Source organism: Portunus trituberculatus, chromosome 22 (assembly GCF_017591435.1).
Source record: "Portunus trituberculatus isolate SZX2019 chromosome 22, ASM1759143v1, whole genome shotgun sequence".
Taxonomy (NCBI): Eukaryota; Metazoa; Arthropoda; class Malacostraca; order Decapoda; family Portunidae; genus Portunus; species Portunus trituberculatus.
In genome coordinates this window covers 1,471,241-1,493,089 of record NC_059276.1, presented here as the reverse complement: position 1 = coordinate 1,493,089, position 21,849 = coordinate 1,471,241, and the positions used below count along the sequence as shown (strand labels likewise).

Here is a 21,849-nt window from a genome sequence, read left to right as displayed (position 1 = left end):
AGTATCCACAAAACACTTCTCTTGTAGGTTTGATGAATCACTCTAAAGCTCTCATTGAATCCGTTGTGACGCTGTTAAACTATCGTGAAGTGAAATTGTAAGATCAAACGAATACTTACCAAGTGTGAAGTTTGATCGTATTTTCACGAACAGTTTAACTGCGTCACTTAGGATTAAATGCCCACCCTTCCCTTCCCTCTGCCTACACAGTGTTGAATGTGGAAATCACCGGGTGATTTATGTGCTATATTTATTACTGTTTTTTGCTGCTTCCTCAAACCTACACTCTGAATGACTGGAGTGTGGCGGGTGACACGGGCATCTCATTTAATCCTAAGTGACGCAGTTAAACTGTTCGTGAAATTACGATCAAACTTCACACTTGGTAAGTATTCGTTTAATCTTACAATTATAAGAGATGAAAAATGGGCCTGGATGAGAGTCTTAAGTGGAGTTCTGCAGGAATCAGTATTAATGTTTACAGTATATGTGAAGAGTTTACCAGAAAATATAGTTACATCAGTCTGTTTGCAGATGATGCTAAAATAATGAGAAGGGTGAATAGAAAAGAATATTGTGAGGTGCTACAACAAGACTTGGATAAAACAGTGGAATGGTCACTCACATGGGAAATGGAATTTAATAAAAAAAATGGGCAAAAGAAGGCTGAGGGGAGTTTACTCAATGGGGAATGAAGAAATTATAAAGAAGTCTGACTTAGGAGTAGCCATTGTAGATAACTTGTCACCAGAAAAGCACATAAATAGAATTACAGGAAATGCCTATGAACTTTTGAGACAAAGATATGATATAATACTGTTGACGACTCTGATATCCCCAAAATTGGAATATGCAGCTACAGTATGGTCAACAAACAAAAAGAAACACATAATGAAACTAGAGAATACAGAGGGCAGCAACAAAGCTTCCCCCAAGTTTAAGTGAACAGTCATGTAAGAAAAGGCTGTGAATACTAGGTCTTACAACCTTAGAACAGAGAAAGGAAAGAGGAGATCTAACAGCAGTGTACAGAGTGATGAATGGACTTAAAAAATTAGATAGAGAAGACTTACTAATCTGGGACAACAGTGACACAAGAGGAGGTGGAAAGAAATTTAGAAAGGACAACTGCAAGAGAGATATCAAGAAGTTCAGCTTTCCATAAAGATGTGTGTAGAGGTGTGGAATGGTTTAGATAAGAGAGTCATTGAAGAAAGAACAATCAATTAATTCAAAGAAACGTTGGATTTGCATAGATATGGAGACGGGACAGCATGAGCATAGCTATTTTCCTGTATGTTACAATTAGGTAAATACACACACACACACACACACACACACACACACACACACACACACACACACGGACCGGTAGCTCAGTGGTTAGAGCGCTGGCTTCACAAGCCAGATGACCGGGGTTCGATTCCCCGGCCGGGTGGAGATATTTGGGTGTGTCTCCTTTCACGTGTAGCCCCTGTTCACCTAGCAGTAAGTAGGTACGGGATGTAAATCGAGGAGTTGTGACCTTGTTGTCCCGGTGTGTGGTGTGTGCCTGGTCTCAGGCCTATCCCAAGATCGGAAATAATGAGCTCTGAGCTCGTTCCGTAGGGTAACGTCTGGCTGTCTCATCAGAGACTGCAGCAGATCAAACAGTGAACACACACACACACACACACACACACACACACACACACACACACACACACACACACACACACACACACACACACACCCAGTAGCTCAGTGGTTAGAGCGCTGGCTTCACAAGCCAGAGGACCGGGGTTCGATTCCCCGGCCGGGTGGAGATATTTGGGTGTGTCTCCTTTCACGTGTAGCCCCTGTTCACCTAGCAGTGAGTAGGTACGGGATGTAAATCGAGGAGTTGTGACCTTGTTGTCCCAGTGTGTGGTGTGTGCCTGGTCTCAGGCCTATCCGAAGATCGGAAATAATGAGCTCTGAGCTCGTTCCGTAGGGTAACGTCTGGCTGTCTCATCAGAGACTGCAGCAGATCAAACAGTGAAACAGTGAAACAGTGAAACACACACACACACACACATGGTGTTGTGTAGTGGTTAGTACACTCGGCTCAAAGCCAAAAAGGCCCAAGTTCGAGTCCCAGGCGCAGCAAAGCAAATGGGCAAGCCTCTTAATGTGTAGCACCTGTTCACCTAGCAGCAAGTAGGTACAGGATGTAACTCAAGGGGTTGTGGCCTTGCTTTACCATTGCGTGGAGTGTGTTGTGGCCTCAGTCCTACCCATAAATCGGTCTATGAGCTCTGAGGTTGCCCCATAATAGGGAAGGCTGGCTGGGCGCACACACACACACACGCACACACACACACACACACACAGAGAAGAGAGAGAGGGGATCTGATACAAGTTTATAAATTGATTAACGGAATGGATGAAGTGGATAATGAGAAACTGATCCTGAGAGAAGAATATGACTTTAGAAGCACAAGATCGCATAGTAAGAAACCAAGGAAGGGACGATGTCTGAGAGATGTTAAAAAATTTAGTTTCCATAAAGATGTGTTGAGACTTGGAACAGTTTGAGTGAGGAAGTGGTGTCAGCAAAGAGTGTACATAGTTTTAAAGAAAAATTGGATAAGTGTAGATATGAAGACGGGACCACACGAGCATAAAGCCCTGTAAAACTACAACTAGGTAAATACAACTAGGTAAATACACACACACACACACACGCCTGGTAGCTCAGTGGTTAGAGCGCTGGCTTCACAAGCCAGAGGACCGGGGTTCGATTCCCCGGCCGGGTGGAGATATTTGGGTGTGTCTCCTTTCACGTGTAGCCCCTGTTCACCTAGCAGTGAGTAGGTACGGGATGTAAATCGAGGAGTTGTGACCTTGTTGTCCCGGTGTGTGGTGTGTGTCTGGTCTCAGGCCTATCCGAAGATCGGAAATAATGAGCGCTGAGCTCGTTCCATAGGGTAACGTCTGGCTATCTCGTCAGAGACTGCAGCAGATCAAACAGTGAAACACGCACACATACACACACTGAAAATATATCTGTTATGAGAATAAATGAACGCTGAGGAAGACACTGTCTAGTGTTTACTATCAAGTATGTAAACACTGATCTTGGTAGTTGATAGTGTCACTGCACACGAACTCATTTCACATTTCTAACCGGTCAGACAACTCCTTAAATGACACAATGCAAGAGCTATCAGGGGTATTTCATCCAGAATATTAGCTTAGTGCCTTAACATTACTCAATCAAGGAGCTAAAAATGCCTACCGGTGCACTCAGGATAGAACATTAAAAAGTTAAATTAATAAATAAATAAATACATTCTTGAAACTTTCTGACTTAATCGATATATATCTTGTTCAGGTCTGACTTGACCAGGATTTACTGTACTAGGGTTTTCAAGGATGCTTTCATAATTTTAGTGGGATTGTCAAAGATGTTTTCAAATTTTAAAGTAAGTTATGAGTTTTCAAGGATGCCTTAATACATCTAGTAATACTTTAAGAGAATCTACTTCACCATTATCCATGGGTCTTCCAGAATAGAGTAAGCATAAAAACAGCCAACACCTTCCTCTCGCCCCTCCAACTGCTTACTCTGTATAAGGGCCTTATCCATCCTTGTATGGAGTACTCTTCACATGTTTGGGGGTGTTCCATTCACACAGCTTTGCTTGATAGGGTGGAATCAAAAGCTCTTCATCTCATCAACTCCCCTCCTCTGACTAACTGTCTTCAGTCTCTTTCTCACCGCCGAAATGTTGCATCCCTTTCTATATTTTATCGCTATTTTCATGGTAATTGTTCTACTGATCTTGCTAACTGCATGCCTCCCCTCCTCCTGCGGCCACGCTGCACAAGGCTTTCTTCTTCCTCTCATCCCTATTCTGCCCAACTCTCTAATGCAAGAGTTAACCAGTACGCTCAATCATTCATCCCTTTCACTGGTAAACTCTGGAACTCCCTCCCTGCATCTGTATTTCCAAATTCCTACAACTTGTCTTCTTTTAAGAGGGAGGTATCGAGGCATTTGCTCCCCTAATTCTGGCTGACGGTTTTGGCACTTTTTGTACTCTCTGGAGAGCCAGCGCTCAAGTGGGCTTTTTTCTAACTTTCTTTTTTTTGCCCTTGGCTGGCCCTCTTCCCTACATATAAAAAAATAAATAAATAAATAAATAAAAAAAAAAAAAAAAAAAAAAAAAAAAAAAACATTTTTCAAGATAGGGTAAACACAAGCAACATCCAACACTTGCCTCCTACAAGCCACCATGTGCCACCTTGAAACTTTGTCATTTGTCGGGTGGTTTAAAGTTACTTACATGTCATCATGATACCCAGGCTCTACATTCTTACACCAAAGATGTGTTTGGGTGGTGATATGGGCCCTAAAATGGGTACCACTATAAATAAAATTGCCTGTGCCACTAATGGGTGGAAGCTGGACAGCACTTCCCCTACTCTTCAAGCAGACCTACAGGCACTATAGAAGAGAGAGGAGGAAAAAAAAAAAATAAAAATAAACATTCAATATCCTACATTTCCCAGGATACAGTACATACAAGCAACACCCAACACTTGCCTCCTACATTCAATACCCAACATTTTCCAGGATAGAGTGAGAACAAGCAACACAAATATATGCATCTCACACTCAATACTGACCATTTTCTTGAAGTCCCTCTTACAGTGCATCTTCCACAGCACGTCAGAGTCCTCCAGCAGGTAGTGGTTGAAGTCCTCCAAGTTCAACAGTTGCTTTGCTGATGCTCGCTCCAGAACAGGACGCAGGATCTCAAATGGAATCCCTCCAGTGTACTCAAGAGCTGCAGGGAATGAGAGTTTAGGATCGTCTTAGAATGTTTGGGTCTTGTAGTCACAGTAGTAACAACACAAGGGCCTACACGTGGCTGTTCCTATATGCAATGTGTTATTTTATCATCTACAACCATACAATTGTCTACTTTTTCAAAGCTTCCTAATGACTTGGCACTAACAATTTGATAACTGAGTTTATTTTACTTAACCACCACTCTAAGAATCAATTTTTTCATATCTTTCATTTTATATATGACAAGTTAAGCTTTCACATGACCTAAACTTCTCATCACTTATATCACACACCAGCACATCTCCATAATAGATGAGCTCCTGGCAAGCTGCACAATCATCACCACTGCTACAATGTATAAAAACCAGTCACTATCAATCAACATTAGCCTGAGAAGCTGCACCACCACCAGCACTAAAAATATAGACCAGCCATCATCATATTCATTGGCCTAAGAAGCCGGTTGAATATTAACCCCTTCCTTACCACAAGACTGTTTTGTGGTATATGTGTACCAGGCTTGGTTTCAAATACATTTTTTTGTACTCAAGTGCAAGTATTATTATGTGTTGACATCACAAGTCCAAGTACATGTATGAGTCCACAGTTTTATAACTGAACTCAAGTCCAAGTACGAGTACTTTGGCACTACTCTCAAATCCAAGTACAAGTACTTCTTACTAATTAATTTTTTTGTTCATCAGCATTGTGTGTGTAGATTTACCTAGTTGTTCTTTCACAGGAAAAGAGCTATGCTCATGCTGACTTATCTCCTTACCTATAATCATCCAACTTAGCCTTAAATTCATGAATATTCCTTGCTTGAACCACTGTTTCATCCAAATTGTTCTATATTTCTGTTTCTATTTGGGAAACTATATTTCTTAATGTCTCTTCTACATGTTTTTTTTTTTCAATTTCATGCTGTGTTCCCTTGTATGTCTTGAGTCCCACACCATTAAGTCTTCTTTGGTAACTTGGTCCCTCCCCTTCCATGCCCTATATAGAGCAATTAAGTCTCTTCTTTCTCTCCTCTGTTGCAAAGTTGTAAGTTTTAATCTCTTTAATCTGTGTTCATAGGTTAAGTTTCTCAAATTGGTACCAATCTGGTTGCAACTCTCAATCCTTTCTATCTTCCTCATATTTTTTCATCATGTGGTGACTAAATAAGCGCAGCATATTCTAGTTTGGGTCAGATCATGAACTCTAATAATTCTTCATCATCTCTTCATCTATGTAAGCAAATGCCCATTTAATTCTTCTTAGTAACTCGTACGTTTCTCCAACTATATCAACTATATCGTTTATTGTAATCTCTAAGTCTTTCTTTTCCACGGCTTTCTGAATTTCTACTCCCCCCATAGTGTAGAACCTTGTCTGTCTTCTTTTACTTTTCCCCAGTTCCATCACTTTGCATACTGTTGCATTACATTCCATTTCTCAATTCTTGTTCCATTCATTTAACTTATTCAAGTCTTTCTGTAACATTTAACAATCTATATAATTTTCCACTTGCTTCAACAACTTTGCATCATCTGCAAATAAACTTAAATAATGTCAACCTCATCTACCATACCATTAATATACACTATGAACATTACAGGAGCCAGGACTGTTCCCTATAGAACTCCACTTATAACTACACCATTTTGATTTTTCACCCTTTATCACTGCTTTCATTTCTGTCCTTAAAGAAGTCTACTCTACTTTGCCCTGTTAACCATAACAGTCTCTGATGGAGGACTTTATGAAATGCCTTTTTTTTATGTCTAAGTGGACACAGTCTGCCCATTCATCCGTCTCTTGAATTATATAAATTCCTCTACTGTAGAAACTCAATAAGTCTATAATACAAGATCATCTGCTTCTGAAACCAAATTGTCGTCCAATCAATGTATGAGAATCTTCTAAATATTCCATCCACCAGTCTTTCATCCTTTCAGCTAACATTGCAACCAAGCTTGTTAGGGACACTGGTCTGTAGTTCATTGGTTCTTTATTACTTCCCTTGAAAATTGCCACAATATTGACCCTTTTCCAGTCTATAGGAACTTTTCCTTCCTTAAGAGAACATACTATGATGTTATGTATTATCTCTGTTAGCTGTTCACATTTCTTCAGTATCCAGTTTGTTACGACCATCAGACATTAATGTAATTTACGTAACATAGGTTAAGTGCAAGCAATGCTATTGTTATGTTAATATTGTAATGCTCCCAGAATGACCCCTGCCCTTCCTCCTCCTGGCTGAGTATTTTCTTTTCTATATTCCTGATTGCTAAGATTCTGTTTCTTAGGCACTGTCGTGGCTATTGTGTTTAGTGACTTGTGACTATATTTGGTGAGAGGTTTCAGCCCCATATTACTGTGTTTTTATCTTGGAGCAGCACGTGGATGCCTGCTCAGTTTTGTTGGTATTTACCACGGTGGTATTGTGGGTGTTGACCAGTTCATATATGGCCTAGCAATCTTCCCACCTTGATGTGTTGGTGGTTTATCAATGATTGTGTGAGTCAGCTATAGAAGAGGACAAGTGTGTAGTGTGGTTCTTTTCTTATTAATTCTGATAAGGTTTGTCCTTATTTACTTATTTTGTGGTAAAATCAGCTCCAGTGCGGGTTTAGCTGTACTAACTGAGTGCACAATGTACTATCTGTGTAGTACTACGCCTCAGGGTATCGCTGAAACATCTCATTAAAAAAATGAGGCCCCACGAACATAGGAAACACTATCTTCAAAATAGAATCAGCACAATAGCGCAATCACCCCTACCAAAAGGAACCAAACCCCATACCTGACCTCCCTACATCCCGTTTTCTATCTCTGGGAGGTCCCTCTCCTGATAAGAAGACGCCATTCCATGTTTCAGCGCTCGTGGTAGCCGGACCTACACTTGCTTGCGCCTGTTTCGCCAGCTCTTAAAGCCGGTGTTTTCTCTGGGTGTTTCTTTTCAGCTTTTCCTCTTGCTATTTGGCAAGAATCTTGGATTTATGGATGGATTACACTGTGCTGTACCCTTTTCGTGTGTTTTAGTGCAGTGTGGTGCCTTTATTATGTGTGTTTTTTGTGACCATATGGTGGGGGAGCCGGCAGGTGTTCTCGAATGTTCTCGAGTGTGTTAGTGGCCCTTTCTTTCGGTGTAGGGCATAGCGTTTGCTCATGACCTTTGCTGTTCGGCTCCCAGTGCGTGTGCAGTGTTTTTAAGCCACTTTTATGGCGTTTTGTCATACTTTGCGGTCTTTTGCACCGCCGAGTGTTGTGCATCTCCTAAGCCCGGATTGGGGCGATAAGGTAGTGTTTTACGTGTGATATCTTTTCAGTTCATCATGCCTACTACCAAGTGCCAGTTTTCCTCGGGTGGCAAAGGGTGCGCATACGAGTTTTCATGCGATGGCCATGACTTGTGTGTGCCCCATCGTCCTTGTGTTTCCAAGGACTTCTTGTTTGACACTGACAAGTGTGAGAAGTGCCGGGAAAATGTGAAATTTCTCCAATCTGTGGGCAAGGTGGATAAGCTTTGCCTCCAGTACACTTCGCTGCGCCGATCGTGGGAAGTGGTGCAACGTTCAGCCGAGGAAGGGGAAGCACGCGGTCTGGAAGGACGAAACACGCGGTCTGGAAGGACGAAGACTTCCGCCTGGCTTTCATGGGCCGGGGCTCTCGGATGGCGGTCCCGTCTACCCCGTCCTCTGCTGGCCGCTCCTCTCCCCCCTCCTCGGTCGTGGAGGAGCCGGTACCGGGGCCATCTTCAGTACTTCACTATCCCGTGGTCGGGGATCCGTCTCCAGTGATGCCGCCTTCCACTCTCCCTGGCCCCCCCTCAGACCCCCTGCCTCCTAACATCCACGAGCTCCTCTCGGGGATTTTGGCCCATCTCTCCTCTGCTGCTCCTCTGCTGTGTGCCCAATCCTCGGCTTCTCTTCTGGTGGCGGACCCTCACCCTGCTACACCTCTCCCCCTCTCTAATCCGGCATCTGAGCCGTACGGGGTGGATTCTTCCCCTGTCTCGGACGACCCCCCTTCAGAGGAGGAGTTGGAGAAGGAGGTTTTTCCGGAGTCGTGGGCTCCTGTGCCTCCTGATTGGCAGGTGTCTCAGGTCGCCGGATCGGCAGTCTTACTCCGCCGAGATGGGGCCTCCCAGGGGGAGGCGGCGTCAGTGCCTGGTCAGGAGGTGTGCTGGGGGACGTCATGCCACTCTCCTCTTCCTTCCTGGCATTTTCGTCCCCTCTCTCAAGCGGCCCAGCCTTCTCCTACCTTGCCGTTACCGTCCGTGGACGAACTCTCGCGTTCCCTCTCAGTCCTCTCTTTGTTTGCAGGCCTGTCTCCTCCTTCCCTTTCCTCCGAGGGTGAGGAGTCGACACGGCGCTCTATGGGCGTGTCATGGACAGCTGGCCAGGCGGACAAGTTCCTTAAGGCGGCCAGGGACTGGTGGGATCAGTCGGCGGCACGGGCCCAAAGTGCTCCTGTTTCCAGACCGTCAGCTAAGCCCAAGACTCCTCTACTTCCGGTCAGGGACTCTCTGGACGCCCGGATGGGAGTCTGGCTGTCGGCGCGTTCTCCACCCTCCTTTCCTCCTCCCTTGGCCACCCTTTCGTCAGAGACGGTGAGGCAGGCCGAAAAGGACAAGGCTTTTGCGTTGGATGCCTTTTCCTCTTTTCAGGCCTTGCTGACGGCGGAGAAGATCTTGATGGTTCTGTCACAGAGGCAGGATCTGAACGCACGGGTGTCCTCTTCACTCCTGTGCTCTAACCTCCTGCCCCTGCTGCGCTTCACCGTTTGGCAAGGGGCTCCGGCGATGGCTTCTTCCTTCTCTCAGGGTCTTTCATCCCACTTAGCCTGCTGGAGGCAAGTCGTGGCTCCTCTGCCATCTCCAGCGCAGTCGGCCCTTCTCATAGGGGATCCGCTGGGAGATTCCTTTGGGTCTACACAGACAGTGGCGGATGCTCTCGCACGGTCCCCTCAGGTTGCGGTGGTTTACTGGGGAGCTCCACCAGGCCGCGCAGGCTCTGAGAGAGCCCATGCTTCATCATCTCGGGCGGCCCCTCCTCAATACCAAGGCCCGTCGCGCTTCCAGAGGACCTCCAACAGATTCCTCCCCTACCCATCAGCTTCTCGCCAGGCTCAGTCCTCTTCACGGGATAGGAGAGGTCCGCCGGGTTGGGACGGCAGTTTCTCTACCCGTAGGGCTTCGGGCCAGCCCTTTCGGACTACCACCGCAGCATCCCGGGGGTCGTGGCAGTGACTCTCCAGTGCTGGGTCACCTGTCCAACGCGGCTGACAAGTGGCCGACACATGGGCGGGCAGGGTGGTTCGTCGGGGCCTCTCCTGGGAGTGAGCTCAAGGCCGTGCCCCGCATCTACGGATGCCTCCTCCCTTCTCATCAACATCACCTCAGCTCTCAGCGATATTGCAGGAGATGCTCCTCCAAGGGGTTCTGGAGAAGTATTCCGGCCCTGTCTTCCTGTCCTGTCCCTTCTTGGTCCCTCGGCAGGACAGGCAGGACCCTCGTCTGGTCGTCAACCTGTCTGCTCTCAACGCCCACATCGAGTGTCATCACTTCAGGATGGTGACGCTCAAGCAGGTCAGGAAGACCCTTCTTCCGCACTCTTGGTTGACTTCCCTGGACCTCACCAATGCATATTGGCATGTGCCGATAGGTCTGCGTTTCCATTCCTACCTGGCAGTGCAGGACCGCTCCCGCATCCTGCATTTTACAGTCCTGCCCTTCGGTTTGAACATCGCGCCACGAGTCTTCACCAAGATCACAAAGACTCTGTCATCAATGCTAGCAGACGTCAACATCAGAACTATAATGTATCTGGACGACTGGCTCGTCCAGGGATTGTCGAGGGAGGAAGCCCGAGCTGCAACCACCAGGACCGTCTCCATCAGCGAATCCCTCGGGTTTCACTTTAATTTCCCCAAGTCTCGTCTCGAGCCCACTCAAGATCTGCAATGGCTCGGCATGTGGTGGGATACTCGGACTTCTACCATCCACCTGTCCGAGGACAATCGGAGGAGGGTCCTGCAGCAGGTCAGGAGGGCCTCCTGGTCCACCACCTTCACCCACCGCATTTGGACGAGGCTCATGGGCTCCTTGACGTTTGCAGCCCAGGTGACACCACTGGGGCCTCTGTGGTGCAGGAGGCTCTAGTGGGAAGGCAACAGGGTGTTTCCACGGACGGCCCCGCACCGTCTGTGCTCGGTTCCACCACACCTTCACCGGCTGCTGCGTCAGTGGTTGTCTCCGGGCCTTCTGGAGACCGCGGTTCCTTGAAGGCTGTCAGCGCCGCAGCTCCAAGTCTACACAGACGCTTCGGGCAGCAGTTGGGGCTTCCAGGCATCTGACGGTCGACAGGGCTGGGGACACTGGGAGCAGGCTGACACACAGAGGCACGTCAACATGAGCGAGTTGACGGAGCCTCTGCTTTTCCTTCAGCAACAGGTGGACCTCCGACAACTCCATGTCTGCTTCTACATGGACAACGTAGTGGCAGTCCAGTGTGTGAAGAGGATGGGCTCCTCCTGGTCGATCTCCCTCCTCAGGACATCCGAGGCCCTCTTCAATCTGGCAGTGTTGCGCCATCTTACGCTGTCAGCCGTGCACGTGCCGGGCAGGGACAATGTCTGGGCAGACGCGTTGTCCCGCAGCGATACTTCCTCAGTGGAATGGTCGCTTGACCCAGACGTTTTCACGGATCTAGTGGAGTTGTTCGGTCTGCCCGAGGTGGACCTATTTGCATCATCAGAGAACTATCAGCTCCTACAGTACATCACCAGGAGCGTGGTCACGGCCACGGGAGGGCCGGACTCCTTTCTCATGGATTGGAACACATGGGGGGTTTGTTTATCTTTTTCCTCCCCCGGCGACGACGGTGATGACGGTGGTGGTGCGCAAGCTGGAGACGTTCAGGGGCCGAGTTCTTCTCATCTCCCCTCTCTGGAAGGCCCAGCCCTGGTGCCAACATCTACTGCTCTGGTGTCCTTCCCCTCTACCTCTCAACAGACTGGCGGTACAGGGCCATGGCGTCCGTCAGTCTGGAATATCCTCCAGCTTTGACGCGTGGAGTTTCTGCAGGCGTGCTTGACCACCTCCCTCTCCCCTGCGGTCTCCTCTGATGTCATCAAGGGGTCCAGGGATTCCACCCTCCGCCAGTACGAGTCGGCATGGAAAGCTTTCCAGCTTTTTCTCCGCAACTGGCCTTTTTCTTATATTTCTTGTTTATGACTTTTTGTCCTTTATGTTCCATGTCAGACGCAGAGCTGTCCCAACCGTTGCCACCTATGTGGCTGCTCTAGCGGACCCCTTGTCATTGGAGTTTAACATCACCATCAGAGGACGGGTCCTGGATTTACTGAAAAAGGGTCACTTCCACCAGCGGCCTCCTGTGAAGAGACCAAGGATCTTCTGGTCTCTGTCCAAAGTCCTGACCCTCCTTCTACTAATTCTACTCCTCAACAGAGCTTGCGGAAGGCACTGTTTTTGGTGGCCATGGTTTCTGGCTTAAGGGCTTCCCAACTTCACGCCCTTATCCGGCACCCCTCCTGGCTGGTCTTCTCCAGGGATGGGCGGCGGGTTTCCCTAGCACCTTTTCCCAAGTTCTTGGCCAAGAATGAGAGGGAAGGACACTCCTTGGCACCTATTGTGCTCCAGGCGTGGATGGAGGGACTTCACCACCACCCCTTCTGCCCTGTGGAGTCCTTGCGACGGTATGTTGGGTCGACTTCTGATCCCCAACATACCCGTCTGTTCATCTGGCCTGACACCCACAAGCCCCTATCCAGGATCCACATCTCGAAGGTCCTCTGCGGGTGACAGAGGAGGCGGATCCAGGACATGCACCAAAGGGGCACGAAGTGAGGGCCATGTCAGCCACCATGGCTTTCCTTCGCCACTTCTCCTTGGACTAGGTACGGGAGCATGGACAGTGGGCTTCGGACCACTCCTTCGTAGTCCACTATCTGGATCACACGCTGGAGGAGGTCCCTTGCACCTCCATGGCAGGGCCTCCTTCGCCTCCCAGACCCCCCTCTTCGACCTGACGGGTCGGAGTTGGGGGGGATGGCAGCGTCAGGGGAGGTCGTCGGCCACCCTACGGGTCCGGACCTCACCTCCATCTTACACGGCAACGACGCGGGACCCTTTCCCTACCCTCCAATAGAAGAAGTCTTTGCCGCTTCCAGAGCCCCTCTTACTCCTCCCGGACCCCTCTCTCCAACCCGACGGGTCGGACTTTGGGGGGGGGGGGGAGGATGGTAGCTTCGGGGGAGGTTTGCGCTCACCCGACGGGACCAGACCTCACCCCTCCCAAAGGTTGCCTCAGCTCTACCGGACTGTCCTCCACACACCGGTCCAGGTATGCTGCTTTCTCGGACCGTTCTCACTCTGCCAGGTTAGAGGTTTACAGTACCCTTCCCTTTCAGTATAGTCTGGCGGAGGATCCTTCCTCCACTTGTGATGCAGCTAAACCCGCACTGGAGCTGATTGTACCTCAAAATGCGATGTTTGAGTTACCGAACTATTGTTTGAAAACATCTATTTTGAGTGAAGCAGCTCCAGTGCGGGTGATCGGGGCCCTCTTCCTCTGCTTCGCTCCCTCCCTCGGTCATCCTTCGCCAGATTCGGTTCTCGCGCTTCACATGGAACGGCGTCTTCTTATCAGGAGAGGGACCTCCCAGAGATAGAAAACGGGATGTAGGGAGGTCAGGTATGGGGGTTTGGTTCCTTTTGGTAGGGGTGACTGCGCTATTGTGCTGATTCTATTTTGAAGGTAGTGTTTCTTATGTGTGTGGGGCCTCATTTTTTTAATGAGATGTTTCAGCGATACCCTGAGGCGTAGTACTACACATAGTACATTGTGCACTCAGTTAGTACAGCTAAACCCGCACTGGAGCTGCTTCACTCAAAATAGATGTTTTCGAACAATAGTTCAGTAACTCAAACATCGCATTTTGTGGTCTCTTCCAATAATTTATACAAACTCGCACAGACTATTTATTAAATTTCTCTGTGTTGAACAGTTATTTCTCTTGTACAGTAAGCCCCCACACTTGGTGAATTAATTAGTCTGGCGAAACTACCACCAAATGTGAATTTCGTCAAGCACGAGTTCTTTACACCATATAAATTGTGTAAAAAATGCCTCAATCAGTCTTTGGTCATTGCCAAAGTCCCTCTTTTGATCACTAAAATACCATCTTTCAAGCCAAAATAAAATCTTTTGCCTCCACATATTAGAACATGTACAAAACCGAACAATAAACAATAAATAAAGCTAATAAGACATGATATAAAGGCTGTAACTCTGCCTCTCCCACTTACGTCCTTCCTGCCACCACCATTGTCCTTACTCCCCCGGTACCACCTGTTGCACTGGTAGAGACCATGTTGGCGGTAAATTGCCAGAATTCGTTCCCACGCTAGCAGAACAGAAGGTAGCACAAACAATCCGTCAAGGTTGTTCTACTGGTGATCTGGCTTTCCTTACTGAGTCTTGATTGTTCTCTTTTAGATATTTTGGTGAAACTTTAGCTGTAACGTTAGACATATTAAGAGCTTTTGGCACAAAGCTTTGATTTCAAAACTCCCCTCCTACGGTTTCTATCCTTCTCTCTGCAACTTTATATAAAGTTTCCTTTCCGACCATTCTATCATTGTTGTGGTAGATGGCCACTGTTCTTCTAAATCTATTAAAAGTGGAGTTCCTCAGGGTTCTGTCCTGTCACCCACTCTCTTTCTATTATTCATTAATGACCTTCTTAACCATACTTCTTGCCCTATCCACTCCTACACTGATGATACCAACTTACATCTTTCCACGTCCTTTCAGAGACAACCAACCCTTCAGGAAGCCAACAGATCATGCAGGGACGCCACAGAATGCTGACTTCCGATCTTTCAGAGAAAATCTAGTGGTTTTCAATGCCTCAAAAACTCAATTCCTCCATCTATCAACTTGACACAACCTTCCAGACAACTATCTCCTCAATGACACTCAACTGTCTCCCTCTTCCACAATGAATATCCTTGGTCTGTCTTATCTGGAAACTTCACATCTCATCTCTTGCTAAAACAGCTTCTATGAAGTTAGGCATTCTGCGGCATCTCCACCAGTTTTTCTTGCCCCTCCAACTGCTTACTCTGTATGGAGTACTCTTCGCATGTTTGGGGGTGTTCTAGTCACAGTTTTACTAGATAGGATAGAATCAAAAGCTTTTCATCTCATCAACTCCACTCCTCTGACTAATTGTCTTCAGCCTCTTTCTCACCGACAAAATGCTGTCTCTTTCTATCTTTTATCGCTGTTTTCATGCTAACTGCATATCTCCCTTCCTCCTGCGGCTTCGCTACACAAGGCTTTCTTCTTCCTCTCATCCCTATTCTGTCCAACTCTCTAACGCAAGAGTTAACCAGTTCTCTCAATCATTCATACCTTTCACTGGTAAACTCTGGAACTCCCTCCCTGCATCTGTATTTCCGAATTCTTATGACTTGTCTTCTTTCAAGAGGGAGGTATTGAGGCATTCGCTCCCTAATTTTGGCTGACGCTTTTCCACTTTTTAGAGAACCAGCACTCAAGTGGGCTTTTTTTTTTAATCCTTTCTTTTTTTTTTGCCCTTGGCTGGCCCTTTCCTAAATAAAAAAAAATAAATAAAAAAATAAAAAAAGACATTACTCAAACGTAATCATAAAATCATTGAGTACTTGAAGCTTGAGTAAAAATAGAAGTCCATGTACTATGGAAATCTTAGATTACAGTACGAGTACGAGTACAAGTACATGATATTGTGTACTTAAGTACGAGCACAAGTACAAATACTTGGACCCAAGCCTGGTTCATACCACATGCAGAACCATAGTACCATGTAATTGCATGGTACATGCATACCACACTAAAACATTCATGTATATTACCAGACCCTGAGTGTGGACTTTACCTTTTTCAGGCCACATGTGGTGGCAACATCTTGCCAAAATATAAAGAAACACTTGAAGCATTATTTTCAGCCATCCTAATGTTACAAGAAGATTCCCCATTAGTCAATCACCACTGGTGTTCATTTTTTAGCAGAAACTAAAGCCAATTATCATTGTTTTGTTTCGGAGTATGAATATCATTCCCATGGTCCACCCAAGAACATCATTTGCCTGCCTTGGAGATTGATATTTCACTTCTTCATAGAGATAATAGCAGTGATGAGGATTGTCATCACTATGAGATAGATAGTGAAGACAGTAGTAGAAGACTCCCCAGATGAGTACGATATGGATTATGATACTGAAAAAGATAGGAGACAGTGAAACTAACAGAAGTGTAGAAAACCACTCAGCAAGTGAGGATTCTACTTGGGAGTGAGGCACATGCACACACAGGCAAAGGCAGTGCAGTATGGGAGGGGAACACTTTGTTTACATTGATGGGTGGCTGCAAAAAAGGAGGGGGTTTAAGTGTCCATTTACTAGCATTTCAACACAACACAATTGCTGTCTTACCATCAATATTTTCCTGCAGGACTCTGATGCAACTTTCATATAGTGATGGAACATATGAGAGTCCAACCACCTTGCCAGAGTAAACTTTGCTGCGTCTGTAAAAACATGTGAATGTTAGAAGAGAACTAGAATGCATTGACAGATCAGTGAGATTATGTCAGTCAGTTCTTACCCACAAGTTCTCAATTCTCTAAACATAAGAACATAAGGCAAACTGCAGGAAGATGAATCGTGACTACCTACTTCCACATATCCTTATCCATAAATCCATCTAACCTCTTTTAAAGCTCCTTAAGGGGAGCGTCTGGTTTAGAACGGTGCTGTCATATCTCCAATAAATATGCATGAAACACTCTGATTTTTATGTTGTGAAGTATTGGGAACATGTACATCAAAATCAGACATTCATCCCCATTCTAGTCCCCAACCCCGCCATGCAATTATAATTGCAACTAAAACTAATGACATTATTTGCTCCATAACCTTCATTTTCCTGTGGCAAAGACACATTATAATATGAAAGCTTTCCACGTCATTAGATTTTTAATTACATCTTTCGTTTTTGTTTTATGATTTTTTTTCAAAATCTTTTTTTTTTTTTTACCAAAAATTATTAATACAAAATTCCAGGTCACATATGAAAAAAAAAAAATAGCAACATGAATTGAAAGAAGTATTCTTCTCCTTTTTAGTTTTTGTTTCATTGAAATCAAGCTAAAATTGGCTTTAAAATAGATTTTAGAAGGGGAATAACTTATGTTTTGAGATACAGGCCGATAAAGTTTATCGATCGATCTCGATCCTGTTTAATAACACACTGGGAAGTTTATTCAGGTTTACTATATGTTCTTTTTTATTATCTACAATCTCATAATAATCAGATGTATTTCTAAGCACATCAGGCTCCTAGTCCCCCCTGTCAATGCTACGTTGATCCTGAAGATGCTTTTCTTCCGACGTCCAGCTCTCACTTTTCTGGTTGTGATGTGTTCTTGAAGTTACATGTTGTGCAGTGCATAGTTATGATGTTCACCTATACATCAGGCTCCAAACTGTAGTCAAAGGCAGGACCTGGCCATGAATAACCAGAGGAAAGAAGATTTTTCAGCCTCCTTTTCGTCAGCATGACAAGCTCATCGTCACTTTCCACATCTTCATTTCCCTTCTCAGTATTTTGTATAAGAGCTTCTCTAATTGTGAAAAATGAGGCCTTTTCTTCTTCATTTCCTTGTCTTTGTTCTGCATAAGATGTGGTGGGCTGTGGTGTGGTAGTGGTGAGGGTGGTGGTGGTGGGTTGACACGAGGATGTGCACTGGAGCATTTGAGGTGTCAGGTTCAACACGCTCATTTTATTCTTTGCGCTTCCATATTCATATTCTAGGCATCATTCCTCTGCTTATTCCTCTTAGACACCCGTCCCATGGTTGGCAGTAGGAGGAAACAAGGATGCAGTAAATAAATTACATGCTGTTTAGCAGAGTGAAGAGCGGGTAGTAAGAGACGCAGCAACAACCTCTCTCTCTGATAGTTTTCCCCCTACTGAATCTTGCTGGTGCCTTGGTTGACGCCACTCATAGACTTTCAGTGTTGCCGTATTATGTCTACCAAAAAAAGTTAATATTTTTGCCTTTTTTTTGCAGTTTTTGAGGAAAAAAAAAAAAAAAAAAAAAAACTGATTCTGCTGATGTGAACAAACGCATGTGGTTGAGTACGAAACCTTTGAATGGAATTTAAACGGACGGCAATGCGCGTTTCACCATAAAACTTCATGAAATAATACCTAACGTGTATACCTACCACATTTTTTTTCCATAAAATACATCATTCTTATTTTTTCAGTCTCTAAACCAGACATCCCCTTAATGACTCAGAATTAGTAGCCAGATAACTAACTCTACTGTTTTCATCTACCATCCATCTAAAAACCAATTCCTTCCTATTTTCTTTAAATCTAAATCTAACTTTATCAAACTTGAACTCATTATTTCTTGGCCCATCCAGATTATTGACCTTGAAGATTTTGCTTGTGTCACTTCTATCAGATCTCCTCTTAATTTACGGCTCTCTAAGGAATGTAAATTACATAGCTTTAGTCTTATTTTATAAGGAATATCCCTCAAGCCCTGTATTCTTTTAAACATTTTCCTTTGTACTGATTGTGCAGATCTATATTCTTTCTGTAATATAAGGACAAAAATGGCACAGCATAATCTAAATGATATGTGGCCAGCACCATATACAACTTAATATTACTTTATGACTTTTAACACTTATAAAATCAATCCTAGTACCAAATTTGCTTTATTTCTGGCTAATGAAACATTACCTATTATTTTTGGACTGGAACACAAAGTTTAGAGCCTCCTCTTCAGTCATCTTAGTTAGACAAGACTCTGGTGGATCATCCTTCACAGGCAGCCTCGGAAGGGGTTTGTAGTTGGGTGTGATCTCCGGCAGCAGTGGCTTCTCATCCGGCACCATCAGGGCAGGCAGTTTGGGCAGCTTCTCTGTCGATGCAGCCAATAGTCTGGGCTGTAAAGGAAGGGACTGTTATTTTCATCTGTCATGGAGTAGTTCTCTTTTGGGATGCCAAAATAAGAGGGTATTTTCATTTGCCATAGAGTTGTTTCCTTAAGGCTGCAAAGAAAGTTGTTATTTAATTGTTTCCTTATATCCTCCTTCTTGTTTTCATCATCTTGTAGCTTCTGTTCAACCTAGAAAAAAATAATCATCAATCTACTGCAATAACTGAGCTGCACTATACACTGTAAATCAAAAGAAAGCTGTTGTTTCATTCATGATTAGTGTTGGCTAATGAATGACTCTTGCAGTGAAGGTTCATCTGCCTTGCCAGCCTGTAGCTCACTACTGAGGTTCAGAAAAAGTAACAAATAGTACTTCCTTCAAATATGTCATTTGCTAAATGTTTCCTGAAATGCTCTGACTACATACATTACCTAAAATAATGATATCTTAATGTTGCGCAGTAATATTCAAGTACATAGCACACCAGGGAGATGGGAGGGGGGATTGTGGAGGCCCACCATGAGGAAGCAAAACCCACTACACAAAACACATTAATTTCTCACAAAATAAAACAAAATACAGCATATATATGAGGAGTCTCGTGTTGAAGTAGCGTAACCGCCACCCTGACCGTTTTTGAGTTAGTACCAGTTCCCGGTAGATGGCAGTCTCGTACGCCACGTGATAACAGAGAAACACCTGACAGCCACCTCTATGACCCCAAGGCAGAGGGTTTAGAGTCAGGTACCAACATGCAATAAATGTGTGGAGGAGGTCTGAAATTTCAGAGTTGGAGTAGCTTATGAGCCACCGCGAGCTAGCCACTGGGAGCGCGGGTTGCGGGAAAGCCATCGCTCAGCCAATCATAGCCACGTTAACATCCCGCTTTTTCAGTCAGGTGGCGCCATTCTTACAACATGTGTTGCATCTCCCTGGGAACTCTCCCTGTTTTCAGCCATTTCTCTTGTGGATTTACCTGCCAAAATGAGTGACGCTGGTGATCAGAGTGGAGGGGAGGTGTCGGTGCTTAAGGCCAGTAAGCGTAGACAGCCGGAGACGTGGAAAAAAAACATGAAGGAGAAGAGAAACTGAGGTGAGGAGTATTGAGTCAGGGAGGGAAGGTTGTGGCAGCACGAAAGGTTGGCCCAGATTGTAAGTGTAAAAATAAGTGTTTTGACAAGGTTGGTGCTGATAATATCAAAGTGATATTTGATGCCTTTTGGGCCATGGACAGTCATAATGACCCCGACGATGACCTGCTAGATTACTAACCACCTGACAACCCCTTCCCTGTTATCAACTTCTTGAGCAGAACATAAACTTAATTTTAGGTGAGTGTGGAAATTGATTTCGTTTAAGTGTCAAACCGGAGACATTAAAAAAATTATTATTAATTAGATTTTTCAAGATTTGGTAATTTTTCATAACCTAACAAGTAATTTCTAGAATTATCCATTTTTTCATTGAAAAGTACTTAATAGAAGTTTCTAACAGTTAATTCCTCCCTGGTTTGACACCATTTCTATTGATGGTTGATGTTTCAAGTGATTTTTTTTATTGTGAAAATGGCATTTTTTCATCCCAATACCCATTTCATGTGAAAGCTGGTTTTAAAAGCTTTCCATTGGTGTATAATACATTATGTTTTCATTCATTTTCGACCACGTTATCACTGTCTAACTTTACGGGCGTTTTTCTCAAAACTATGTTAGTGGCAGTTATGCTCCCTCAGCACGAGACGCCTCATATGTATGCAGTATTTTTTACTTAGAATTATTAGAACTATCAGATCCCAAAGTATGTACCTGAACTCATGAGACACCCTGTATATAAAATTAGATAAAGTAAAATCAAAGCTTTTTACATGCACAATTAATGCAAAAAATTTACATAAAACATGAAATTTATATACATCAATAAAATCAAGCTCTAATTTGTATATGGAATCAGATGAGTAAATCAAAAGTTAATAATTGACATCATCAAGATAAAAAACTTATAAAGAACAAGAATCACATCATACTATTCAGTACAATTTACAAGCAACAAATTTGAATAACAAAATTTTGAAGAAATATGGATAAAATCAGGTCCTGTCCACCATATAGAACTCGATAAGTAAACCAGAAATGCTTATGAACATTACTGAGACAAGAAATTTGAATAAAAGAAAGATAAACTTAAGAATATGGGAGTAGGTAAGTAAACCAAAACTTGTAATAAGCCACAAAGTTTTGCCTGACCTTCTTTGAGTCTGGCAAACCATCACTACTCGCCAGACTCCTCTTGTGCCCTGAGCTGGTGGAGGGCTGCTCATCCTCTGACCCACTCTCCCTCTCCTTCTCTACATCCTTCTTTCTCTTTTTCTTCTTCTTCTTCACCTGCGAGTCCAGACCTGCAACGAATCACAGTTTTTATTTCCTCGGTCATGAAGGTTAGATATTCGTCCCTTGCAAGGACGAAGTGACCAGGAATCTTCATATCATAACATCGATACTGATCTGAATTTACATATGAGAAAATAGATGACTTAAGTGAGTGTAGAGGACAGCTTTATGTAGATCTGATAGTTTACAAACAGAGAGGAAAGGAAACATATAGAAGATAGCTTTGCATAGACTAGACAAGCTGGAATATGATAAACAGTGTACATCAGCTTACAGACACAGAGAGGGAAGAGAAGAGGTAGAAGATAGCTTTGCATAGATTATACAAGTTGGAAAAGGATAAACAAAGAATGTACCTCAAATTAGAGGGAAGGGAAAAGGTAGAAGATAACTTTGTAGACTAGACAAGCTACAAAGTGAAGGGTGTACAGAACTTTACAAACTAATAGAAGAGAAAAAAAGCAAAAGACAGCTTTGTATACATTGAACAAATAGCAAAGAAGATATGTAAGAGTATATGAGGCCATGCGTACTGTAGTATACCCATCCACCATTTTTAAAAAGTCTCAGAAATCGAGTTCAAAGTTTTAATTTCTTTAAAGATCGATATCATGAAGAGTATT

General features: G+C 44.4%; 1 protein-coding gene across 1 annotated transcript in view; it reads right to left on the bottom strand.

Moving 5' to 3' along the window:
• The window catches only part of LOC123507508 (transcription elongation factor B polypeptide 3-like), a 54,636-nt gene that overhangs the window by 18,955 nt on the left and 13,832 nt on the right, over positions 1-21,849 (bottom strand). The window contains exons 4-7 of the mRNA XM_045260420.1: positions 21,083-21,234; positions 18,640-18,845; positions 16,314-16,408; positions 4,654-4,814 (exon numbers count right to left, since the gene is read on the bottom strand). Coding sequence (XP_045116355.1) covers positions 4,654-4,814; positions 16,314-16,408; positions 18,640-18,845; positions 21,083-21,234 — 614 coding nt within the window. The remainder of the gene's footprint in view (positions 1-4,653; positions 4,815-16,313; positions 16,409-18,639; positions 18,846-21,082; positions 21,235-21,849) is intronic.